Genomic DNA, 25,763 nt, shown 5'->3' on the forward strand with positions numbered 1-25,763 from the left:
AACACTAAAAAATTCAAGTGCATAAAAAACCAAGATATTAAACCCAAGAATCATAAAGTCTTAAAGATTCTAATAGGCATATATATATTAGAGTACAAATAAGTTGTTAAAATACCTTTTTTTTTCATTGGATTGCATATAAAAAAAAGTTATATTTATATTATTTAAAAAGTTATTTCATCAATTTAGTTTTATAAATAACTTTTGTCATTGGAGATGTTTTTAAGGAAAACATCAGCATCATGATCGGATACGATAACTTTTTCAGTATTTTATGAGAATATTACTGGAGGGGCAATTTTGACATGTAAGATAATAAGTAGTGCAGATGGAATAAATATGTATTTGATAAAATATTTTTTAAAAGTAATTTTTAATAAAAAAATTATTTAAATAATATTTTTTTCAAGTTTTTAATTTATTTTTTATATTGGCACATTAAAATTATTAAAAATATATATAAAAATATTAATTTTATGTTTTTTTAAATAAAAAAAATAAAATACACTTTCAAAAATCGAGTTGAACAACACTACCTCTAATAAGTGAGAAATTTTATAGTGTTTAAGCTGTAATTCATATGACGACGTTAGTTACAACTTCAGCTATTAACTAATATAACATGTCATCATCTTATATCAATAGAGATATTTTATAGTAATTACACTGTAACTAGTAGCATTCTATAAGTTCCAACTTAAGTCACTAACTGATATGCCATGTCATTAGTCTATTTCAGCGAATTTATAAAAATCATTAATTATATGCAACTTTCTATTTAAAACAATTACTAATATGGAAAATTAAATAGAAACAATCACTTTTCTAAATAGTCAAAATAATGTAACTTTTTTTTGTGCGGAAAGATTAACATTGATGCTGATTGTAAATGAATTTGTCAATTAACTTTTTTTTTTTCAATACAAGTTTCAAACTTGAAATATAATTAATCTAATTTGTTGTATATTAAAATATTGGATGAAGGTAAATCAAAATTAATTCATTTAGAAAAGCAAGAAATTAGCAATATAAACAGAAGATGATACTTTTTATCTTTTATTTTTTATTTTCATAATAATAATCGAGTGATTATTATGATCAATTTATTTTTAAAAATAATATTTATATTTATATAATCCAGTTATATAAAATAAAATAAAACTGATATAAAAAATAATGACTTTAAAATTATGAAAAAAATCTTATAATCAAACTCAAAATTTCTTTTTAGTGCTTCATTTCAATAACTCTAAAAGCTTTTGCTAATCTTTTTATGTTGATGTACCCAGTAAAGATATAAAGTATTTTAAAAAGAAATTCATAATAATTATATTAATTTAACTATTTAAAATTTATTTTCATTAATTTCCCAATATATATATATATATATTTATTTATTTATTTAATTTGCTGACTTAAAATGATGATATGAACGTATTAATTAACTAATGACTTATGTTATTTAAATTTTAATGATGTTTTATCTGTTGCTCATTACGTCTTTTTTTTTTAATTATTTTTTTTAAAAAATTATTTTAATACATTTTTAATATATTAATATTAAAAATAATAATTTTTAAATATTTTTAAATAAAAAATAATTAGGAAAAAATCTTCTAAGCATACACTTATGTTGTGGTTGTTTTTGTGGTAGCAATATTTAAAAAAATAAATTAATTTTCAATTTTTTTTTAATATAACAATGTTAAAAATTAATTTATAAAACTAAAAAAAAATATTTTAAAATAAAAAATATTTTATAAAATAACTACCACTACACTACCTATTACCGATTACCGAATACAGGATAAAAGAACAGGAGGAATAGAAGAAGAAAGAAGAAGATCGAAGAAACAGCATAATCTCCTTCACTCCAAACTCAAACATAAGCACAAGTTGTTATAGTTCCCTGTTCTGTTTGGTGATTCGTGGCAGCCATGGAGGTCTCTTTTTCATTATCTACAACCTCCGCCACCTATCTGCGTCCATCCACAGGTCAATCTCTAACACCTTTTGTCTCCTTTTTGCGATCACGAAAAAATTTGAAAAAAAAAAAAACAGATTCTTGTATTAAACACAAAAAAAATTGTACTATTCCAAAACTTATTCGTGGTTAATTATAGCACAGGAAAAGCTCGATTTGTTTTAATTTTAAAATATCGAACGTGCAAATCCTCTCTGATGCTGTCGATATGTTTTAAGCACAGGCCTGTGTTCGATTTCTATCTGTTTTATGTTGTCTACGGATTAAAAATGTTGTGATTTTCCAGAGGCATTGCTATTTAGAAGGATTAAACTTCATCTGGAGCTTCCAATTTCATTGAATAGAAGAGATTCGCTGTCTTTGTTGACGCGACCTTGTTGCCTGGTTCACAAAGTAAACTCTATAAAGGTTGCCTTTAAATTGCTATTTTCTTCTGTCTTTTTGAACAAATTTTTTTTCTGTCTTTGTTGACGCGACCTTGTTGCCTGGTTCACAAAGTAAACTCTATAAAGGTTGCCTTTAAATTGCTATTTTCTTCTGTCTTTTTGAACAAATTTTTTTTCTGAAAAATTAAAAAAAGAAGCTTATGATTTTATAATGTTGATTTTTATTTCGTGATGTGTGGCATCAGGTCTTATGTAGTCAAAAGAGAGAGATTCCTGTTGTTGAGGCCGGGTATGACTAGTACACATTAGATCAATCATTCTCATGGTTGAATTTGAAGTGAACAAACAATTTTTTTCTTTTTAGCCTTGCTTCTGCTGTGTTGACGAGTGGTATTTTATTTTTATTTTTGCTTCTGTTTCATTTATAGTTCCATGGATGAGATATATGATGCTTTAGCTATACGGCTTCTTCCTACAGCACCAGCAGCGTCGAATCCTAATTTCAAGTAAGTTCTAGCCTCTTCAATGTAGGAATGCTGTTTACTTTTGATATATTTGAACCTGATTGTACAAGATAGTTAAGAATATCAGTGGACTTTTTTTTTTTTTTTTTTTTTGGGGGGGGGTGGATTTATGTGAAGAGCATCATTCTTTCCAGTCATATTTTTGGTCATTCTGTATGCTAATTGCTATTCTGGTTGATTTTGTGACTAAAATGTATGCAGGTATATTGTGGCGTTGGCTGGTCCACCTGGTGCTGGAAAGAGCACTTTGGCTTCTGAAATAGTGCATCGTGTAAATAGGTTATGGCCACAAAAAGCTTCTTCATTTGATTCGCAAGTCAAGCCTCCGGATGTTGCTGCAGTTCTTCCCATGGATGGGTTTCATCTATATCGTTCCCAGCTTGATGCAATGGAGGTTAAGCTTGCTTCATGGTTGTTTACTTTAGTTATTGAAACTTTTTCAGATGTATTTCAGGGTACGCTAATATTGTTTGCATTTTAGAATCCAGAGGAAGCCCATGCCAGAAGAGGAGGTAAGCTTGACTTTGTTTTGTTTTTTCTACATTCAAGCCCAGTGTTCAAGTATTGATTCTTGTGTTGATGAATCAGCTCCATGGACATTTTCCCCAACCCTACTGCTTAGATGTCTGGAGAAGTTGAGGAACGAGGTGAGTGGCCATTGTTGTTGTAAACTTGAAATTTAACATCTTTGGAAATGGTTAGTAGAGGATACCATATCTAGAAATGTTATGTGTTTCTGATTAATGATAAACTTTTCAGGGGTCAGTTTATGCACCATCTTTTGATCATGGTGTTGGAGATCCAGTAGAAGATGATATCTTTGTGAGTCTTCAGTAAGTAATCATATACTTTAACATGCAGAATCCTTTCAAAGGAAGCTGATTTGTTTGAATGGAAGGTTAAACACGTAGCCTATGCTTCATCTATGAATCCTATTTTCACACTCGTTGCAGGCATAAAGTGGTCATAGTTGAAGGAAATTATCTATTGTTGGAAGATGGGGCTTGGAAGGATGTGTCTTCAATGTTTGATGAGAAATGGTAAAGTATTATGTTCTGACAAGGCTATTTTTCTTCCTCTATCTTGTCGTGGAGCAGATATATGATGCTGAGAATTCACCAGTTTTTTTCATTAGTGTTATTTTGCCTAGTTTCTATACATCTGACAGGGCTGGACATGTAGCAACAATGTTGAGGGCTGTATCATGCTTAAGGACAACTTTACACTCACTCTTTAAGTTTTGCTTCCAAGAGCTTTTATCATGTTTAAATTGGTGCTATAAAATCTGTTTTATGAATATGCTCACTTGGAATGAGATGGAGAATGTTCCAGACTTCACTTAGAACCTTGAATCTTTACGTGGGATTATCCTCTCATGAAGTTGGCCATGTTAGAATATGGAGTTAAAAAATGAACAAGAAAATGAAGATCAATCCTCGAAGTCAGATACATCACAGTATATACTGTTTATGTTTTCCTTTTACCCGGGGCGCCTTTTGAACTGTCAATCCTCTAGATACTTTTATCTCGAGAAAAAAATTCTTTCAGCTCAATTCCGTCATGGAAATCTCCAAACAGATTCAAATGGATTTGGGACCTTTGGGCTGCGATGTAGTCTTGAGATCACTATTTGTTGTAACCCTGTTGTCCAATCTGGTTAAAATCATTTAAAGTTTATACCGCTGTTGCAATTAGTAATTTTGCTGTTTCCTCTCCTTTGCTATTTTATGAAACCATACGTGAGCAATTGGCACTTAATTCTACAGGTCATACTCTTTACAAAATGTCCAACTAGTTAACCTGTCTCCCCTTTTCAACTCCCCTTTTCTAACGCTGTATTTTCTTTAAGGATAGAATTGTATAGGCTTATGAGCAGATGATATCTTCAGCTTAAATGTTTGAGGTTGGGTGAACTGTTTGCACCATCTTGAACCCGTGCCCCACCTTCTTAGAAAGCCTTTTCAATCTTTCTTCTGTATTGGGAACTTGAGTTTAAAACTTTCTGTGGTAACAGCCTGAGTAATTTGTACTGTGTTTTGTTTTTTTTTTAAGGTTTATTGATGTGGACATTGATACAGCAATGCAGCGAGTTTTAAAGAGACATATTTCAACAGGTATAGGCTCATCTCTTCTGTTTCTACTAGTAACTGCTTCTACAATTCTGCCAGGGAAAGGAAAGGAATCTTACGATTTAATGTTATGTCATCTAACAGGGAAGCCTCCAGATGTTGCTAAGTGGCGGGTAAGCTTTACTTTGTTGTCAGCTTCAAACTTCTCTTGCTTCTTTTTTTGTGGTTGCTGTTTTCACTACAGTAGTCCTACTTTAGTGTAAATTCAATGAAGAATTACATTCATCTGCAGATAGAGTATAACGACCAGCCTAATGCAGAGCTCATTATCAAGTCGAAGAAAAATGCAGATTTAGTAATCAGGTCTATCGATTTCTGAAATTGTTTGACGCGATGACCTAATGGAGAAAGAGAGATGAGATCAGATGAATTTATCTGTTTTCCATCAACTTGATGGAAACTGAAAGAGTGAATGAATAAAGTATATGGCACTTTTTTCTATTCCTTGCTTTTAATTTTTTCACGTATGTATTATATTTGCTAGTTCAAGAACCGGACTGACCAAGTTATTCAGATGCAGTTTCTATAGAAGCAAGTCAATGCCTGGTTTCTCTTATAGTTTGTTCAGCCATCCTACACTGGAAATTATATTCTGGTTAATTAATCTGTTAACGCCAAGATAACAGATTAATTAAACATATTTCCTTACTTAAACAGTGTCATTGTTAAATTAGAAGAAATCTTTTTATTTGGATGCGAGAGTAAGTAGAATGCTTCCTATTTTGATAAACTGTTCACCGTTATCAACCTCATGTACATATGCACTTGCACTGTTTGTTTTCATCACTCAAAGGAGTTCTTTTCAAAGTTTTTTTTACTTAAAAATATATTAAATTAATATTTTTGGCGAATCCATACACACACTAAAAAGCAGGGACGGTATGCGAGCTAAACAAGAGGAGCGATTAAGAAGCAAGACAACACATAAATTGCACAGATAAATTATGAAAGTTTTGGTACAAGGTAGAAAAAAGCCAAACGTTTTGCATTATTTTTACATTCCTTGTCAATAATGAAACGAGTTCGGCTTCAGAGGGACAATCCTGATTCCTCATCCTCCTCGAGGGTGGCTGTGTAGGTAAAGTAGAGAGCCCAGATGAGAGCAAAAACACCCAACAGGATCCAAACAAGAAGGTTGTTACTCAAACCAAAGGGCAGTCCTGTTCCTTCAGTGGACATTCTCTCATCCACCAGAGCCAAGGCGGGGCTTGACATGGATGCAGCGCACACAGCTGCCATCAAAGATGCACTCATTCCCTTGCATTTTTCCTCCACGCTGGGCTTTCCCTCCATGGAACAGCTCACTCTTCCCTTCTTTGCCATTGCTGGCAAGCCTGGAACCATAAATTAAATAAAACAAAAAAGAATGTTGAATGCCCAGTCAAATGATGATAATCAACTCTGATCCGAGTTGATTCCTATCAAATAGGTCTGGTGATTGCATCATTTTTTACCGACAAAATCATAAACCGTATTGAACAAAATAAGATACAAACGACAATAGTTTCACCCCACGACTCAGAAGCATAAAATTCAAGAGAGGGGGGAAATGGTCTTACCAAGAACAGGTGAGCATGAGACTCCTAGTGATGGCTTGTGTACAAGAGCTGCACGGACGAGTGATGATGTAGTGGTGGTGCTAGCAGTGATGGTGGCCATCTTTCTTCAATTTGGAAGAAGCTTGAGTCAGGACTGAGCACTGCTACAAAGGATACCAAAGCAGTCGTAGCAAAGTGTGCCACAAGAATTTACAAATTAATATTATGTATCCAAACCATGAGTGTCCAACGCACCACATAACATGGATAGATAGGCAGCCCCTCCTTTGATATCCGCTATCCTCAGGAGTCCAACCAGCTTCTTCCACGTGTGACATGATCCATTTACGAGGCCAAGCAAATTACCATAGGCAGTGACCACATGAACCGAGCCAGATTTTTCCCTAGTTAACGTCGTCGAGCCGGCTTCAAGTCCCATTATTCCATTCGTTTTAGCCGGTAAAAATTGTGGGGCTTTCTATAAGGGGTAATTAATAATATTTTATCACTTAAGTTTTTATTTTTTTAAATATAGATAAAAATAGAAAAGAAAAATACTGTTCAAGGAATAATTAAAATATACTATTAGTTATTTTTTGAATCTATTTTTTTTTAAATAGATAGAAAAATCATAAATAAAAATATTCTTATTATTATGTGTTTTATTTTTTCTTATTTTTATATTTTTTTTTTCAAAATAAATCTAGAAATAATTAATAAAATATTACTAATTAGTACTCTATGATCACTCTCCTTAAAGGATTGTGGTTGAACTTGAGAAAAATGAGGTTTTTTTAAAAAAAATCCTGGTGTGAAGTAGGCAAGAATATTTTATTTTATTCAACCATTAGTTAAGAAAGTAAAATTGTATCTGTAAAAAAAAACCTTCAATTCTAATTACGCAAACATATTTATCGAATCCATAGGTTAGAGCCCTTTTCTTCATCTAAATGGGAAATTACACACAAGCAAACTCACTTGAAACCTCGACTCATCTGGATAAAGTTGAAAGTCGACCACATGAAGAGCTATCTGTCAGGAAACCATGGAGCATCCACAGAATAACGGCACAGAAACCCCCACGAATATACCAAAGAAAATTGCCATATTCCTTTCAGTTCTGGTGTTTGCATCTAAAGAGAATTATCTGAGTTATGTACACAACATCTTGAAGCATTCGAACATGCCCCCGGGGACTTATTTGATTTCAGCTTTTATCGCTTAGGCTCAGCTCCTAGAAGATTACTGCCGCATTCAAGACAAAATGTGTTGGAACTTTACAAAAGAAATTTGTGAAAGAATCAAGTGAACATGTATGTCAAGTCCCTAGAACAAGAAGCAACCAATGATGCGTGAGGTAATAGTATAATCTGATTTCAGTTACTCGTGGATATTGCACTGTTGTAAGTAGGGATGGTCGTAGTTGATATGTTTGCTCCAGTAACTCTTGTACTTTCCAATACCAATATCCAGCCATGGTTTCATGACTCCATCATAGTGTAATACCGCTGCCTGCTCAACACCGTCGTGTCCAACACCCGCCTCATGGCCAAGTCCGAGTTTATGCCATCTCCTGTCCAGAATAACCGTCCGGTTGTAGAAAGTGGCCCAACCTAAAGGCAAACTACCCGCTTTCCACAATTGCCTTGTGTGGCCCTGCGAAACATAATGGGGCAAAACAAGCATTAAAATATGCAGGACAATTATAGATATGTGCAGGATAATTATAGATTCATCCAGGCATATCACCAAGAGTGTGTCTGCCTGCATGTTTGCATGATGCCTGCACATATGCTGCTAATGTATGAATTCATTGAACATCTGGTATTCAATTCATTAAGCCACTTTCCATGCCCATGAAAATGAATAAATACTTGTTGAAACTGTGTTGACTCGTGAGCCAGAAACTAGAAGTGAAAACCATGCTTGCGGGTACCAAAAAGCCCTCTCACCCGCCTTACCACAAAGTCTGGCCTCCAATAGAAGTGCATGCTAGATTCTGCATTCCATACTGATGCTTTTTTTTCTTATGAAAGGGGAAATCACATAGGTCAGGCCCTTCAGGCTCACCCCAAGCTAATGAACTGCTCCTAACCCATGGACTGGGTGAATCCATGGTATAATCTCAACATGGCAAGACTGGGAGTCGAACCCTTGGCAATCCATGGGACTAATACATGCAGATGCTCGTTAATGCTCTACATGTGATCTCAAGACCAAGTTAATCAAAACATAGAAAAATTGAGGGGTGTAAATATCTTTTGAAGTAGAACAACACTAAATCAGCACACGTGGTTTTCAGATCAACAGAGATATCATAAATCCAGAAAGCATATATCAGCATGCAAGCAAAAGCAAATATGAATGGGAGAAATTTCTTTACCAGTTGCAAGTATTTATTGTAGAGAGCAGTTAATTTATGCCTCCTCCACTCTTGCAGATCAAACAAATTCATTCCAAATGCCCATGTGCATGCCTTGGCATCAAACCTCTTAATCACAAATGGATCTGAGAAATTGATGAACTTATCCATCCGGCGAAATGAAGGTTCACCTTCACGGCACGTGTCCACTGCTCCAATGACTTTTCCTTTCATATTAAGACTCCAAAGGCCAGCTAGATCCTTTTGCACTACCACATCATGGTCAAACAGAACAATCTTATTCAGCTGGGGGAAGACATCTGGTAGATAGAAACGAAGATGGTTCAGTGCAGAAGTATATCTTGAATCACGGGAATTTAGTTGCTTCAATGTTGAATTGTAATTAGCGGACAACCCTTTGAAATCGACTAAGCTCTGGATCTGAATTGTAGCTTTGCCAGGAGGATTCAATAAGAACCACATTGAGATTGTTGGGAGATTGAGAGAATCAGTCACTATGTGAAAAACAATTTTCTCTGGCTCCTGTCAGTAGTTAAAGCAATAAAAGTCATCAGCATTGTTGCTCATGTCAAGTAGAAGTAAGCCATGGCACAATACTCAATTTGAAAAACTTTTTTCCACAAGTATCTAACCCAGCCAACAGGGAATGACATCAGTACCAGAGTCCTACTACCCTATTTAATGATTTGTAATGGTATAAGGCCAAGAATAAGACTGGTATATTTCAAAAAATATCAGAAACGCTACAACTAGACAGCCACATGACTCAAGAAAAATAGCACGATTTTTTTCTTTTCTTAATGGCACTATGCTCACACAGCCAAAAGCTTGCTTATTGAATTTGCTAGAGTTTTTGACTTACAAAAAGTGTTGTTTCGACTCAGACAGAAGGTATAATATAATGGAAAATACGATACACATGTTTGCAGACACTTTTTTTTTACTGTTGGAAAGAGAACAGGTTCAGTCTGCACACAGGAGCCACTGACGGAGGCCTGTTCCCTTGCTGGAGATGGCCCCGTAAATTTATTCCAATTATGCTTTTCTGTGTGAGCTATGCAAGTTATAATAACCTCACCAGAAGCCTGAAGCGAACTCTGTACACAGAGGCTAAAAAACAATAATAACAGGGAAAAAGCAGTTTACCATGGCAGAGGAGACAGTGGAATTGACAACCACAGCACAGGCTAGAACATTATCAGAGAAAACAGCATAGTGATAAAGATCTGCATCATGCACCCTTTGTTGGTTAGGTAGCTGTCTTTCCTCAGGTGACAAGGCAAAATATTCAGCTGTCAACCGCATAGAAAGGCAGTGTAAGCCTTTTGGCGTAGTCCTTCCAGAAAGCTGAACAAGATATGTTGCTTGATTCTTCTGTGCTCGAACCTGTTCTTCAGCATTGTAAGTCATGGCACGGAGCTTCAAAGCCATGGCCGAGCAGTCCGGGAAAACACGACTGGCTTTTGATAAGGTAACCTCCAAGGATCTCTTTTTCTGTAGTGCACTGTAAATGAATGGATGTTCAGATTTTAAACCAATTTTTCCTTCTCCCAAATAAAAAAAATCTGACATCATTTCATAATTCTACTACATGCACAAGCAATCATCATTGCATATTTAAAGAATCAATGTCAAAAGAAAACATGTACTGGTGATGAAGATACCTCCTTGATAAATCTGAGTCCTTGTTGGCTGCACTAACAGCTCGTTCAGATTCTTTGATTCGCAATCTCAACTCTTTTACTAAGTGAGAGTTACTGCCTGGTGGTGTCATACTCAAGTATGCCTTTGCTCTAATCAGATCATCTTTCATCTGCTTTACCTTCTCATCAGTAAATATCCGGACTGGAGATCGCATGTTCTGATCATGTCGAACTGTTGCTTGATTGGACTGCCCCTGCAGCTAAAACCAGAAGATGTAATACGCAACATGCAATGGATGGTAAGAACAGCAGCCCATGCTTGTATCTCATATATGTTACAGAAATCAGAATCACAAGCATGAATATTTTTCCTAAAAAATTCTCATAACCAGTGCCCTGACTTCCACTTCTGACTAACAATGATTTTGGTCTTGCAGGCCCAGAATCATTGTGAAGTATAGAATATTGACATGCACACTTACCTTTGCTTCTGACCTGGATGTTACTGTTTCCTGTGGAATCTGCCGATTTTCTTCTCTACTTTCATGATTAGTTCCTGAAGATGGTTACAGATCAGGGACATGTTTACAATCAACAATAGAAGGAATAGCAGTAAGGCTAAAAGAACACTTCTGAGCATTACTTTCCAAAGGAATTGACGTGTTTCCACCTCTTTGAGATCTCTTTGAACCTCGATCTATTTCTCCAATATTTCCATATTTCTTAGAATCATTATTCTCTTCCGAAGTACTGTAACTAATTCTAGAACCCAGTTCCTTCTCATCATACACCACTAGTTTCGGCCCTTTCAAACCTTCACCTTCTTCCTAAATCACCAAACACCCATGTTGACACACATAAATAGCTAAAAGAAAAACAAAAAACCAGAAGCAAGCAGTAAATTTAAAAACAAAACCATTAAAAATAAATAAACATGAAACTACCTGCTCAATGGCATTAAGCTGTACAGAATCTCTCCTGTATCTCTGCACCACACAAATAGAATCAATGTTAAATCTCTATTTACAAAACCCAAACTTATCAGTATAATTTGACTTTCTAATATTTCAGGCGCCATGCGAAAATTTCACCAGTCAACAAATATTATAACTAATTGTACTAATATTCGCACTTAAACTTAGTTGTTTGATTCATTTGAAGTAAATTTTCATTGATCCATACCCTTTCCCTTCCACAAATTTTCTTAGCAACCAAACAGAATGAAAACTGAAAATCTAGTTAAAACAGAAACTTCTTACCAAAGTTGATAAATCCGAAATCAACTCTTTCCGCCCTGCCACAACAAATCCACACGAAGAATTAATCAAACACATCAATAATCAATCAAATCACAACATCCAAACCACGAGTCTACTAATGTAGATTGTCAGTAAAAATATCAATAGATTCAATCAATCATCAGTAACATTTCTATCCTCAGTGAATTTTCCATTTCCTTATCAACATAATTTGAATTTTTAACAACCACAAACAGAAAAGTGAATAAAGATTTTACCTACAGAAACGAAAAGTATGGGAGCCAAGACAGTTAAACAGAGCAAAGAGAGTAAGAAAATCCTCTGCCACCGACGAAATTTCTTCATTTTATATTTAATTAAAAAAATTAAATCCTCACTATTTTTAGGGTTTTATTGAATCGAAATCAATCATTCTCCAAAAAGCACATTTCATAGACTCATCAAATCAGCACAAATTCTATTCTTCAATAACGAGCAATGAAAAAAGAAGAAAGAAGAGCAAAGCTAGGGTTTCAGGCTTTCTTTTTATTGGTGCTGTGATTTTCACGGGGATATATATATAGAGAGAGGGGGGGGTAGTTTTAAAGAGCTTGATGCTCCATGCCTGCCTCTCTGTGAGGGTGAGGGTGAGGGTTTCTTTTTTATTTTTAAAATATTTTTAACTATATTTTTTGGTCAATTTTGGAATTTGCCAGATAGAGTACATATTTATATACTTTCGGGGGTTGTGCTTTGAGATTCGAGACGCGAAAACGACGATGAGTGACAGGTAATGGTAGCCTAGGGTGGGGCATATGAAACTAATGACGAGGAGTAAGATCATTCGTCGTTGATCTCCAAGTGACAGTCTTTGGGTCCAATCAGATTCTTTTGGACCCCCGAGTTTTAAATCGTGGAAACATTTAAAAAATAAATAAAAGTATCTGATCTCAGCTTTCAGGTGTGAATCTGGCTTAAATTACCCGCACTAAGGGACACGGCAATGATTGCTCCGATGCAGTTAAAATCGAAGTGTGCTACGTGGCAAGCAATGGACTGCCGATCTTTTTGGGTGGGCTGATAATCTGTTAGTGTTGGGTTTCAGTCCAGGTTGCAATGATGTAGCAAACAAGTGCTGCAATTGTGACATTCTCCATTGATTTAGTGGCAAAGATCGGTTTCTTTCTATGGTATTGGGATCACAACACACGATGACCTCTTGATTAGCTTAAATTATTCAGTTAGGTCACCCTGATTTATAATTTATTTTATAAGTTGTTTTAAAATAATATTTTTTATTTTTTAAAATTTATTTTTGATATTAATATATCAAAATAATCTAAAATTATAAAAAAATTAATTTTAAACAAAAACAATTTAAGTTTTTACAAACTTCCTCTTCGACCATACTTTCAAATAAGAGGTACATGTCAAATTCATTCTCTAATGACATTTCAAGTTAGGTGAAATAGGTGCATAAAATCGGTCTTCTTTTTCTTCTACCAAGAAACATCTTTTCCTTTCCATAATTAATAATTATGATGATTATTGGTTGTTACTTTCTTTATTTTAGAATTAATAATTTGCAAGTTTAGGATAATTTATTTTAAATTTCACTCATCTTGTAACTAAAAACTAAAAAGAATCTTAAATTTATGATACAGATCAAAATCATACAAGAAAGATAACAATCATAAAAACATAAAATTTAAAAAATATATATACATCACATAGAAATTTTAATTTACATTCTTATTATTATATATATATTGAAAAGATTTATAATTCCTTAAATAAACTAAATAATCAACCTAATATACTAAAAAACCTGAAATTAATGGAAAAGTGAAAGATAAAGATGTTATGTCGATATCAGTCTAGTGAAAATCATTAACCTCTGCTTGGTGAACAACAATTCAAGTCATACTTTATGTATTTTTCTTTTTATTTTCCTTAATTCTTTGATACTTTCTATATATTTTACTGATTTTTTCTCCCTCCAATCCACCAATTCTTCTCCTTATTATAAGCTTTAAATTCCCTCAAATTATACAAATAACCTCCCTGTATCACCCAAACACTCCTTTTAATCCTTTAACCTAACTACTAAGCGTTTTCTGAGATCTTTAAAGAAATTTTTAAGAAAATAGGAGGATTTCCCTCTCATTCTCTAAATCAACATGCCAGCTGTTTAGGAAGCCAAGTGAGCTATTTATATTATTTCCAAGGTTGACACTACAATTTAATTCGGGTGTTTTTCGTTCAATTAAACATCTCATCTCTATCCATTTTAATTATTAACCATATTTAAAAGTTGAATCCTTGAAATTTCAACTTTAGTTATTTCCCATTACCTTAATTATTTATTAATATTTAATATTTTTTTAATCAGGGATTTACAGTTTTACTCGCAATGAAAGGTTGATTAAGCTTAGTTTTTTTTTTAATTAAGAAAAAAAAGGAAAAGGATCCTTAATTTTTCCCACGTGTTTTATACAATTCTCTTAATCATGATTTTTTTTCTCTTTATTCTTTAAAAAACTTAACTACAAATTTCCTCTCAATTTTTATTGTTTTATTTTAAAATATCAATGTACTTTATTTAATGTTTTATTATAGATTAAACGTGTATTGTTCTTTTTTCTTGCGATTATACGTCTAATATTGCTTGACAGGTGACTTTGTTACCGAAAATCATTATTTCCGTTTTTTTTTTTCAAAACATTATTGGCAGTATAAAAAAACACTAAATTTATCAAAAATAATAATAATAGTAAGACAAAGAATCAGAAGAAAAGATTGCATAATAAAATAAACTTGATTTTTTTGGATATGCCACACAAAGTAATAAATCTCACACAATATGAATACGGAGTTAATTATAACTTTAGTCCTCACTGTATAAAAAATAATCAAGTAATTCCTTATTTGATGTTGGCTATCTTTAATTTAGTTTTTTTTTTCAATAATATCTTTTGCATTTATATTTCCCATTTAACCTAATTCTCCTTTCCTCGCTCACTTTTTTCAAGAAAAAAAATCAGAAAATTGAAATTGATAAAAGTACTAAAATATAGTTTCTAAGCTTATAAAGATTAATTAATTAGTTTTATTAAATCACAAAGACTAAAAGTCAGAGAAAAACTTTAATGGATTTGTTGGGCTTCTCCATGGCTGCTGATGGATTGGGTTGTTTTTGATAAAATATTAAAAATATATATTTTTTTACAGTATTGAAATCTCACTAATATATATAATTTATATTAATAAAAAAATTATATTTTTTCAATGCAGAATAAAAAATATTTTTTATATAAATATTACTATTTAAAAAAAAGATAATATTTTTCTAATAAAAAATTAAAAAAATCTTTTAAATTTCATTATTTATAATATATATGAATTATTTATTAACTTTCTATTATAAAATATTAAAATTTTAAATATATATTTTTAATTTTAATTTTTCTAAGTAGCTGGATGTAATAACTATGATTTTGGACGTTTAATAGCGCATAAGAGAGTGTAGAAGTTTTTTCTGACGTAGAGAGTTGGGCATCCCTTTTACATGTGTCATTGAGTGTAAAAGATGATGGAGTCTGACTTGGGTGGTGCTGCTAGTTTAGCTGGTAGAGATGCTTGAGAGTTTAATAATAATAATTTTTTAAAATGTTTTTTTATTTAGAAATTAAAATATATTTTTTATTTTTTTAAATTAGTTTTGATATCAATATATTAAAATGATATGAATATATATATATATATAAAAAAAAAATTTAAGAAAAAAATTTGAAATTTCATGGAAGATGTAACTATCACTTCTAACTTTCTATATAAGTAATCCATAAGGAAAAGAAATCTCGTGCCTTTTACTTGTAAAAAAACAACGTTTTCAAGGCCAGTAAACAGAGATAGCGTGGGAATTTTTAATGAATCGCGTGCCAAACCAGTCATGGTGAGGGGAAAAGCTGCAGTATAGCTGAAGGTAAAAATCGACTATGCACACTTCACCATCTGGGCCATACCCAAATGGGTTGGGTTGCCAGCAGTTTGGATATGCGTATTTTGGTTAGTGATGATCGCCCAATTCCTCGACCCAGCAGATAACAATGGCCTCTCTATCTCATATCCTCCAACATTCAGCCTTGTTGATGAATCCAAGGGAATAAAAACAGTTCTCAATAGGATAGGATCTCCAGAGGTTCACAGAATCCTTAAAACTTTGGAAACTGATAGGCGAGTTAAGTTTTAGATATTTTTTTGTTTTTTTTTAATTTCTTTTTTGTTATTCTTTTAATGTTTTTTTGAGCCCACTACTTGCTTTGGTTCATGATAATCACTGCAGTATAGGTTAGCTTGTGTGAGAGTACGATTGTAATTGTTTTTCAAAGTGTTTTTTACTCGAAAATATATTAAAATAATATTTTTTTATTTTTAAAAAATTATTTTTAATATCAGTATATCAAAATAATTTAAAAATATCAAAAAAATATTAATTTAAAACAAGAAAAATAAAAAAATTTATATTTTTTTTAAAAACATTTTTAAAATACAAAAACATACTAAACTAATCATTTGTGCTTTCATGCCGATTACAAACCCAGTAGACGACAGTGCAATTCCCCATGTTGAGAAACTTTAATAAAGTGGCTTGTTTATGCCACGAGACAGGAGGGTGAAGGGAAGGCCAGTACCGTGGCAAAATGGTGTCGACACCAGCGTACAAAAGAGTAGAAGCAATTTCTCAATGTGTGATAAACTGAAGCGTGTTTGTTGTTTAAACATATCGGTGTGATTAACTGAAAACAGTATCCTCTACTCTCTTATATTTCAATGTATTCACCTGTAAGATTTTCTTTAAATTTTCTTTTGTTACTATTTGTTTATTTGAGATAAATTTTAAGATTTTTTTTTTAAAAAATTATTTTTCTTATCAGATTTAATTATTTTTCTTTTAATTGTTATTTTTTTTATTTTAACATAATTTTTAGATTAATATTTTTTTTTTGATTTCATACTTCAACATTAAATTGTTTAGAAATTGATCTTCTTGGTTGAACTCGGATCTAGGATTCCACGGATTGGATTACTAGTTTAAGAGATTAGCTCAGAATAAGCAGATTCGCTTAGGATTGCTTATTTTTTTTTTAAAAGTATAATAAAATGACCTGCTTACCTTTAAAAGCAAAATTTCTTTAACTAGCACCCGATAGTATTTTTTTAATTTTGATAATGGTTTTTCTGTTATACTGGATTTGATTGAGAGGAAATTTAGTATTTTAATAAATATAAAATATAATTTAAAAACAAAAAATATCTAACGTATCAAAAAAAAAAAGGCTAGTGGCTAATTGTAAAAACCTTTATCATAAGAAATAAACTATATTTTTAAAAAATACAAGGACAAAAAACTTTCAAATAAAGATCAATTTGCAAATAAAAATAAAATATAGAGACTCAAGTATTTCAAAAAAAAAAATCCAAAGACCAAAATAAAAATTTATATATAAAAAAGCCTCTATTACATTACAAAGAATATTAGTGACCAACCCATCAAATCTTTCCATTTCATTGTTTTATTTTACATTACACAATTGATTACATTACATTTTTTTTATTAATATGGGTGTTCCGGTCAGTTTATATTTACCTTGATTAATTTTACAGGCTCTGAAGTTAACGACCATGTAAACTTTCAGTAACTATAATATTTGTGGGACTCAAACTGGTAAGTTTTTAAAAAATAAACTTAGAATCTAATAGTTGAAGTATATCTCTCATAATTGCATAGTTTTGAAACCTGGACCGACCCGACGGGTCGACCCGAGACCCGGCCGACCCGGGCCTGGGACCGGTCCGGGTCTAAGTAAAAACCCGCCAGGGAGTTAGCCCGGCGAAACCTGGTCGACCCAGCGGGTCGACCCAGAACCCGGTTGACCCTGGTAAACCCGACTGAAACCCGGCTACCTTCTTTTTTTTTTATCAAAACAAGTATCCTCTACCTCGCCTGAAAACAAGAAGACAACCCTCCTTCAACAGCTAGATATCTTCAATTTGTACTTCAATATCTCAACAAAAATCTTGCAAAAGTTTTCAAATATTCTCCAAAATCCTCTAGTAGAAACTTCTCATATATGATCAGAAGCTTCTCCCCACTGAACTAATTTGGGAAAATAAGAACTGAAGCCCTAGATTACGGGCCAAACTGATGAGATCTAGTCACAGATGAGAAAAATAATAGATTTATTTCAATGCCAGAAGAAAGCAAAATCCAACAAAAGAAAGAAGAAAACAGTATCCCCTACCTCATCTGAAAACACACCTCTAGAATTTCAAATTCCTTAACCAAGTTCTCCTCGCTCGTAACTTTAAACTAACAAGACAAATTAATTTTCTTCTTATTATTTAAACAATCACTGCAGCACCCCTTTGAATCTTCTTTTGTTTCTCTTTCTTGTTCTCTTCCCTTTAGAAGTCAGATCCATCCCACAACCCTTGCTCTCTTTCTCACATATCTCTTCCAAAACTCCTAAATTCTCACTAATTCTAGAGGATCTTGTTTCAAAGTTAAAGTTTTTTTGAGTTTTTGGTGCTGGATTTTGAGAGATAGTGAAGAATTTGAAGTGGGGGTTTGATGGTTGTTGACAAGAAGATAACTTTGAAGCAGAGAGTGACAAGGCAATAGATTTTACGGTCACTTAAAGTATTATAATTGTTTTTTTTGGATTGACCCGGGTCAACCCATCTGACCCGTGACCCGATCATTAAACCGGGTCGACCATCGAGTTGGGTTTCAAATCTATGCATAATTGCATTACATTTATATAATACGTGTCGTCACAATTTGAAGACTATGGTACCACTCCCGTAGCAGAGCATTAAATTCCTTCGTTTACACGTTCCATCATTTGTGATATGATTGCTCATGTAGAAAAGAAAGTTGCTCAAGGAGGTTGAACAACTTCGCTGCAAGGTATCTGTTTAGGTGTGAATAATTAAGCACATATATAACTGGCTATGCCTATTTTCTTTGAAAGTGATCGGGTAGACCCTAATACCCGAAATTAACTTGTTGAAATTTATTTTTGCTATTTATCCAAATTATGATTTATTTATTTTTCTTACATATAGTCGTCGTGGGAAATGCATTTCAGACAGCAACGCATCGCATCCAGACAGTTACTTGAAGTTAGCTGCTATCTGTATACAATGCTGATCAGAGCACAAGTTGTTGAGTTTTGCAGGATTATAAATCATAGTATGCTATACAAGTCCATTTTCTATCCCTGCAGGGCATAGATTTGCTGTTAGAAATTAAGCATTCAGTTCCCCAGATAGGATGAACTCGGATGCCTTCTTGTTGACAATGATCAGATGGCAGACCCTTCGTGTCAAGAAAGTTAGCTGGACCGTGATCTTTGCCAGTTAGTGGCTCTGGCGCTCCCAATCCATGCCTGGCATCTCTTTCATCCCACGGGCTTGTTACGTAGACAGGTGGCGCGTAGAACAAATTGACAGTGGTCTGCAGCACCATACTCCATAATTCACAGCTCAACATTTCTTCTTTTTATAAGGTCTCTTGCATATAAAATGCAGCAGATAGGGCCTCGGGGAGTCCTAGACTCCTTGCGTAGAGATGAAGAGAGTCTGCAGATATTATATATTCTAAACATAATCGATGGCTAAAAGTCAAATGTAGCTTAAATAGGCTGCTTTAAACAACAAAAAGCAAGATTGAAAAGCAATGAATTACCAATAAATCTGGAAATCAAAACCTAAACAGTATCAAGGAAAGAGATAAATAGAAAAGTTATAATCCCCCAAGAACAGCAATTTGGATCGGTTCTGTAGGTCTGGTAATTCGCAGAAGGGCTCGAAAATGAGTTTTCGGGGTGGATTTTGACCTTAAAACAGCTTCAGGTGGTTTTTCCGATCAACCACGTCGTGGATTTCCAAATAAGCTTTTCGAATTGATATGATTTGCATCGTCATTATCCATGAATTCATGATGTAGTTGTACCAAATCAATCATGCAACAGTAGCAGCAACATCAGAGCTCTGTAACTACTTGTCTGTCTCTACATATTCCTTGGTAGCTGCATTATTTTATTTTATTTTAAAAAAAATTATATATAGACAGACAAATTGAAGGATATATTGAAAAAAAGGGGAATTAGGTTTTGTTAATGCGTGGAAAACATTAGATCAAGGGACCTCTTCTAATTAGCCATGGAATTTAGGAAGAAAGTGGGATTCATAATTCTGGCTGTACTGCCTTAAATCCAGGACATGCAATTCATTGCGGTGTATGATAGGCAGGTAGGGTTCAATTTATTATGTGTCGTACCACATTTGATATTAACAAGTTAGCAACAAATAATATCGCAGACTGCTGGTACCGATTGATTAGGGTTCCATGAACTACGTTCTTGGACCTCTGTCACACTGACCCACTACTTGTAAACACGACACCCATGCTAGCCACCTAAACAAATTGTATTGAGTTGATAAAACCTGGTCTTCACGTTGCCGGAGTCTGATATGGAAGGACTGAAAGTAAATGGGTCGGATGCCGGAATTATAACACGTGGCTGATTTTCATTGAAGAGAGTTAATCACTGAAAAGTAGTTTTTAAAAAATTATATATAAAATTTTTAAGTGTTTGTTAGGAAGTGGTTTTTTAAAAATTGTATTCAAAATTTTTATATGTTTGTTTGTTATTAAAAAAAAGTTAATTAACAAAAAATATTTTTTATTCAAAAATGTATTTTGTCATGTTTCTAATAAAGTTTTTTTAATTTTCGGTGGAAAATATTTTTCATAAAAATTTTAAAAATATCTTTTTATTTGTTGATTATAACAAATTTAATTTTTAATTTTTTAATTTTTATATATTTTGTTTATCTATCATATTTGGTTTTTATTTTTTTATTATATTATTTTAATTATTATTTACTTTATTTTTAGTAATTTATAAAATTAGATTTTTTTAATTTTATCATTTTTTAATCTTTCTATCTCTTAGATCTAATACTCTTTTTTTTAATAAACTTGAAGAAAATAAATTAAAATATTAATAAATTATTTTTTAATTTATTTTTCATGATATAGTTAAACACTGAAAAATATTTTTCAATTTATTTTTTATGGCACTATTAATCTTAAAATATAATTTAATTTTCAGAAATTCACTTTATATAAAAACAAATTTCAAAAAAAAAAACTATTTTTCAAAAAAAAAAAAAAAGTACTCGGTTAAGATGCTATGCGTGAGATAATTAGTTAGTGAGACTGAGGTTGTCTTTGCGTGGGAACTTGAGTTGGAAAAGTTGATAAAGTTAGAAACAGCAAACTCCATGGATCAATAACAAACTCTCTTTTCAGATTCAAATTCAAATTCCTAACTTTATATTACTCTCCAATGTATATTTTTTAAAATTTATAATTTTTATATATTCATACTATTTCGTGCTTAGAAAATTCAAATTAATATTTTTTTAATATTTTATAATCTTGATATACTAATATAAAAAAAATCTAAGAAAACTATTCAACGCATTTTGAAGGGAAAAGTATTTTAAAAAAAATATAATGCATAAGATAACAAAAACACAATTAATCTTCGAAATAATCTTAGAACCTGCAATTCATTTGATTGGAGTATGAGATTGCAAATATATTTTCAAGAGATGTAAAATCATATGTTCTGAAACAGTTGCTGAGTGCTGAGTGGGCTCCAAGATCCTCAGTCACACGTTAAAGTCAATTAAATACGTGACGCGTTTCCTTGCCTAATTTTCAAGAAGCCACTCCGCGTTCTCTTTTGACTTTCCGATGCCAAACTGCAATTTTTCCCTGCCCTTTTCCAAACTACTCTAGTGTGAATGGAATACATTTCCCCGTTATTTATATATATAAAAAAATTGATATGATTTTTTTTAAAAAAAATTGTTAATTTTTTTTTAATATTAAATTAGCTTAGATTTTAACTTTATAGGTTGTTTACTTTTGTTTTATTTTTTTTTTATAATGTTAGCATAGTTTGTGGCTTTGTCAGGATAACTCAGGTTAGTCTGGTTTATGCGTTTAGTGGAGTGTTAATTCTTTTTTTTTTTCTAATTAAACTTATTTTCTTGTAGTTTATTTTTTATATATAGTTAAAAAAATAGTTTAAGAGAAAAGTTAAATTATTAAATTTTATGAAATAACAAAAGTTAAAGGGTGTGAGAAAACTACTATTCACACACACACCCATTGCATTATGAATCACAATGTTTTGCTTCTTCTTCTTCTTTTTTTCTTTTGTTTGTTCAATTTTTGTTATATTTTTTAAAATTTTTTTGTCAGTTTCATCTTTTAATATTGGGATAGTTGAAAATTTGGCTTCGTAATTTTTTTATTATTTTTTTTTCTACAGGGTTAACGTGGTTTTGCAGGTTTGCTATGGTAACCTTGGTTAACGTGGTTTTGCGGGTTTGCTATGGTAACCTTGGTTTGGAGGGGTGTTTTTTTTAATTGAACTTGATTTTTTTATCTTCTTATTTTTTTTCTCATGTGGTTAAAAAAAAAACAGTTCAAGAGAAAAGCTAAGTTATTAAATTTTATAAAGTCCATGGATCTGTTCACATGTGTGGCTGGTTGATCTGGTTTACAGATCTGACGAGTTTAATTTTTTTTTTTCGATTTCATCATTGGATATTAAGTTAATTGTGAATTTAGTTTCATAATTGGTTTCATTTTGTTTTGTATGAGGTTATTATGGTCTCAAGAAAACATCTTAATACTGGGCTAGTGTTTAATTTTGCAATCGTCTATTTTTTTATCATATATTTAAATATAAAAATAGTTTTAAAAAAACAAATTATACTCTCAATGGAGTCCATTACCCGGTTCATAAGTTTAGCTTGCTAGCTTAGGTTACTCGATTCACGTGTTTGACGAGTTTACTCACCGACCAAATATGTTTTTTTTATCCTTTGATTGTTTTTATTTTATTCTTCAATATTGGATTAGTTGAAAAATGGACTGCATGATTTATTTTTGTTTGTTTTCTACATGGTTATCATTATCTCAAATAAGTGTCTATTTTTAAGTTGATACTCAATTTTGTGAGCATCTATATTTTATTATATGATTAAATAAAAAAAAATTATAAAAAAAAGTTATTAAACCCAATAGAATTTATGACTCGGATTGCAGAGGGACTAAAATCCATCAAATTTGTCATTGTCTCAATATTTAAAAAAAATTGTCATTTTGAATTTTTTTAAAAGTTAAACCATGATTTTTATGATCATCAAGGTTTCATTTGGACCCGTGAAATTTATCTATTTAAGTTGGGCTAACTATCATGCAGTTTAATTAGAAATTCAAGTTAGGTAAAGAGATAGGTCGGAAGGTTTCAAAAATGACATGTTTGGTCAAATTTAATAACATTATTAAAAAAAACTCTTAATATATTTTTACATTTAAAAAAACTTGGCTCGATCCACAATTTAAAAAAAAAAAAACAGGCCAATAGAATAGTTACTATCTATCATCTCTACCTTGCTCCTTCCTTCTTCTTTTTATCACCTTGTTTTAGTGGGATTTATTTATAATTACTATTCATTTGTTACCTTGCTTCCTTTCATGACTCCTAAATTCGTGTATTAAAATTATTTTTTCTCTAAACACACCATGCCAATATAAAATTATATTTTTAAAATCATCTAAAAAAACATAATCTTAATTATCAGACAATATGTCTGAGAATAATATTGATTATCAAAATAAATAAATAAAAAACTCTTCTTTCCCTTCTTATTTGCTCCTTTATTAAGTCCTTTATTAAGTACTGGCAGTAGCTTTTTGTACCAACATGCCGTGCTTATTAAGTTTCCAAACAACAACGCGCCACCATGGAATAGCAACCCGACGACCTTTTTTTCTTTTCTTTTCTTTTCTTTTTTTTAAAAAATTAGAGTGGTAAAAGAACTGTGAAACAACCATTTTTCTCCTAATTAAATATTTTTCATGTGGGGATGCGTGGGATCCTGTTGTGCTTTAGCTAACTCATCAATGAATACAATTTCCTTCACATGTAAAAGCCCCTTGATTGAAACGTTGTCGTTATTTATATTGTCACGAATCGATCTTTCTTTCACACTGCAAATATTTATTTGATTATTAATTAATTAATAGAGATGGGAAATTGAATTAAATCCAACTGTTTCTGCAGTGTTGAATAATGGATATAGATCCGTGTTGCTGGCCTTGCATACTTGTGCGCACAATAGCACAACACCCTCGCAATTCTCGCTGTCGCTTACACGAAACCCAACTCAAGCCGAGTACGCACCTTCCTCGCCTACGCACCCCTGGCGCACTCTATCCTTACTCCCCATCTCAAAACTAAGCAGTTGAACTTGTCTAGTTGTAACATGGTCAATTTATTTTAAATAAAGCCTATTAGCTGTACTTGTGTGGCTTAACATTTAAAAAATCATTATTACCGTTGTTTCATTACATTAAGACTCATTATACAAGAAGATAAATAAAAAACTATCTATTTCACCAGCCTTCTGTCGCAGATCATATATATATATATATATATAGACTTTTTTTTATGTGTTTTTCGTAGTTTTAAAAAATTTAATTGCAAATTAAAAAGTTTATCCATGTATGTGTTTAGATAAATCAATGACTATATATATGTTAATAAATGAAAATAAAAAGTCATAACAATAACAATAACTAAAAATAAAATTTAAAAAATCAAAAAACAAATATAAATCAAAATATTTAATATCACAATACAAGATGTTTAACTAGTTGTATTTGCTAAATCTTTTTATTAAAATAATATTTTTATTCAATTAAAAAATAATAAAAAATATCATGCAAGATTACAAGTATTAGAAATATTGTTTAAAAATAAACATTTTTATTTTTAAAAATAAAATTCATCCACACAAAAAATAAAAAAATTATAGATGAATAAAAAAATTATCTTTAGAAATTAAACACATGCAAAATAATTTTAAAACAATTTGTATCCAAAAAGGGTTAAATAAACAAAAAAAAAATCACAAAGAAGTGATATTAATTGAAAAATAATTTTTTTAAAAAATACATATTAAAAAAGTATTAATTAAGAAAAAGAAATTAGCATGGGTAGCCTGCCCCTATGCACCTAAACTTGGTTTTATTTTTATATTTTTGATTTTTTAAAGGAGCGGATGATCTATCATCCACGCACATGTTTTTTTTAAAAAAATACACGGACGACGTGTCGTCAACGAGCCTAGATTTTGGACACTAGCGTAATGGCTGAAAAAACACGGTAGTGCATCTTTTGCCCTAAAAAACTAATTTTTGAGCTATTTCAACTTCAAAAAACGTCAACAACACTCTTGGAATACCTACAAACAAACTCATCAATAAAAAAAACAAAAGGAAATCTAAAAACTTGAAATCAAACCGAGTTAAATTTATCTTAACTGACTTAGATATGTTTTTTTTCACGTAATATTAAGACTTTAAAACACCACCACCAATCTTACCCCATAACATTGAACATGTGGAAACAAAAAAAAAAAAATCAATTTTGGTGGTTATAAATGGCTTAAACAATGACTTTCTCTTTTATTATTAGGATTCAACAATCCTTTTTCTTTAACCGGGATTAAAAAATAACACAAATGAACCTTTTGTAGCAAAAGTGAATATTTAAAATTTAAAAAGATCTAAATTGTATAAATCAAGTTATTTTTAAAGATTAAGGATACAAATATATTTTTCACGAAATCCCTGGCGCGTCGTCCATGTTTAGCGTATTTTTTCATTTCAGTTTCTTTTCTTTTAATGTCACTGTTGCCTAAAAAATAAAAAACAATTAATTTTTAATTAGGATCAAATTGTCTAAAATAAAATTCTAAGAATAAAAATAAATTATT

At 31.7% G+C, this 25,763-nt stretch overlaps 3 protein-coding genes across 4 annotated transcripts; 1 reads left to right on the plus strand and 2 right to left on the minus strand.

Annotated features, from left to right (window-relative positions):
• The first annotated feature begins 1,786 nt into the window (after nt 1-1,786).
• On the plus strand, nt 1,787-5,579 carry LOC7476886 (putative uridine kinase C227.14). Its single transcript, XM_052453182.1, has 12 exons — nt 1,787-1,995; nt 2,271-2,392; nt 2,616-2,659; nt 2,799-2,876; nt 3,096-3,288; nt 3,376-3,406; nt 3,483-3,541; nt 3,654-3,727; nt 3,848-3,934; nt 4,947-5,008; nt 5,108-5,136; nt 5,256-5,579. Exons 1-12 carry the CDS (start codon nt 1,938-1,940, stop codon nt 5,340-5,342), a joined length of 924 nt encoding a protein of 307 aa, XP_052309142.1. The 5' UTR covers nt 1,787-1,937; the 3' UTR covers nt 5,343-5,579.
• Nucleotides 5,580-5,928: 349 nt separating this feature from the next.
• On the minus strand, nt 5,929-8,026 carry LOC7476887 (photosystem II reaction center W protein, chloroplastic). The gene is made up of 2 exons (XM_002307591.3): nt 6,583-8,026; nt 5,929-6,357 (listed from the first exon to the last, which is right to left on the minus strand). The coding sequence occupies exons 1-2, from the start codon at nt 6,680-6,682 to the stop codon at nt 6,053-6,055; spliced, it is 405 nt and encodes a 134-aa protein (XP_002307627.1). The 5' UTR covers nt 6,683-8,026; the 3' UTR covers nt 5,929-6,052.
• Nucleotides 7,650-12,519, minus strand: LOC7454325 (probable galacturonosyltransferase 6). Of its 2 annotated transcripts, none has more exons than XM_024602341.2 (9): nt 12,104-12,519; nt 11,847-11,881; nt 11,532-11,573; nt 11,231-11,414; nt 11,070-11,143; nt 10,609-10,841; nt 10,091-10,448; nt 8,945-9,466; nt 7,650-8,217 (listed from the first exon to the last, which is right to left on the minus strand). In XM_024602341.2, exons 1-9 carry the CDS (start codon nt 12,189-12,191, stop codon nt 7,942-7,944), a joined length of 1,812 nt encoding a protein of 603 aa, XP_024458109.1. In that variant the 5' UTR covers nt 12,192-12,519; the 3' UTR covers nt 7,650-7,941. The 2 variants fall into 2 exon arrangements, with proteins under 2 accessions (XP_024458109.1, XP_002307628.1); XM_002307592.3 differs by having other exon boundaries at nt 10,609-10,847; nt 12,104-12,518.
• Nucleotides 12,520-25,763: the final 13,244 nt, after the last annotated feature.

The sequence above is a fragment of the Populus trichocarpa genome, chromosome 5 (assembly GCF_000002775.5).
Source record: "Populus trichocarpa isolate Nisqually-1 chromosome 5, P.trichocarpa_v4.1, whole genome shotgun sequence".
NCBI classification, from domain to species: domain Eukaryota; kingdom Viridiplantae; phylum Streptophyta; class Magnoliopsida; order Malpighiales; family Salicaceae; genus Populus; species Populus trichocarpa.

Excerpts from the sequence above, each read along its gene's own strand:
- LOC7476886 (XM_052453182.1), top strand. The coding sequence starts at position 1,938 with ATGGAGGTCTCTTTTTCATTATCTACAACCTCCGCCACCTATCTGCGT. Across the intron at positions 1,996-2,270 it reads CTATCTGCGTCCATCCACAG|AGGCATTGCTATTTAGAAGG; the intron begins GTCAATCTCTAA and ends GTGATTTTCCAG. Across the intron at positions 5,009-5,107 it reads AAAGAGACATATTTCAACAG|GGAAGCCTCCAGATGTTGCT; the intron begins GTATAGGCTCAT and ends GTCATCTAACAG.
- LOC7476887 (XM_002307591.3), bottom strand. The coding sequence starts at position 6,682 with ATGGCCACCATCACTGCTAGCACCACCACTACATCATCACTCGTCCGT. Across the intron at positions 6,358-6,582 it reads CTCATGCTCACCTGTTCTTG|GCTTGCCAGCAATGGCAAAG; the intron begins GTAAGACCATTT and ends TTATGGTTCCAG.
- LOC7454325 (XM_002307592.3), bottom strand. The coding sequence starts at position 12,191 with ATGAAGAAATTTCGTCGGTGGCAGAGGATTTTCTTACTCTCTTTGCTC. Across the intron at positions 11,574-11,846 it reads TTTCGGATTTATCAACTTTG|AGATACAGGAGAGATTCTGT; the intron begins GTAAGAAGTTTC and ends TGTGTGGTGCAG. Across the intron at positions 11,415-11,531 it reads AGCTTAATGCCATTGAGCAG|GAAGAAGGTGAAGGTTTGAA; the intron begins GTAGTTTCATGT and ends TTGGTGATTTAG.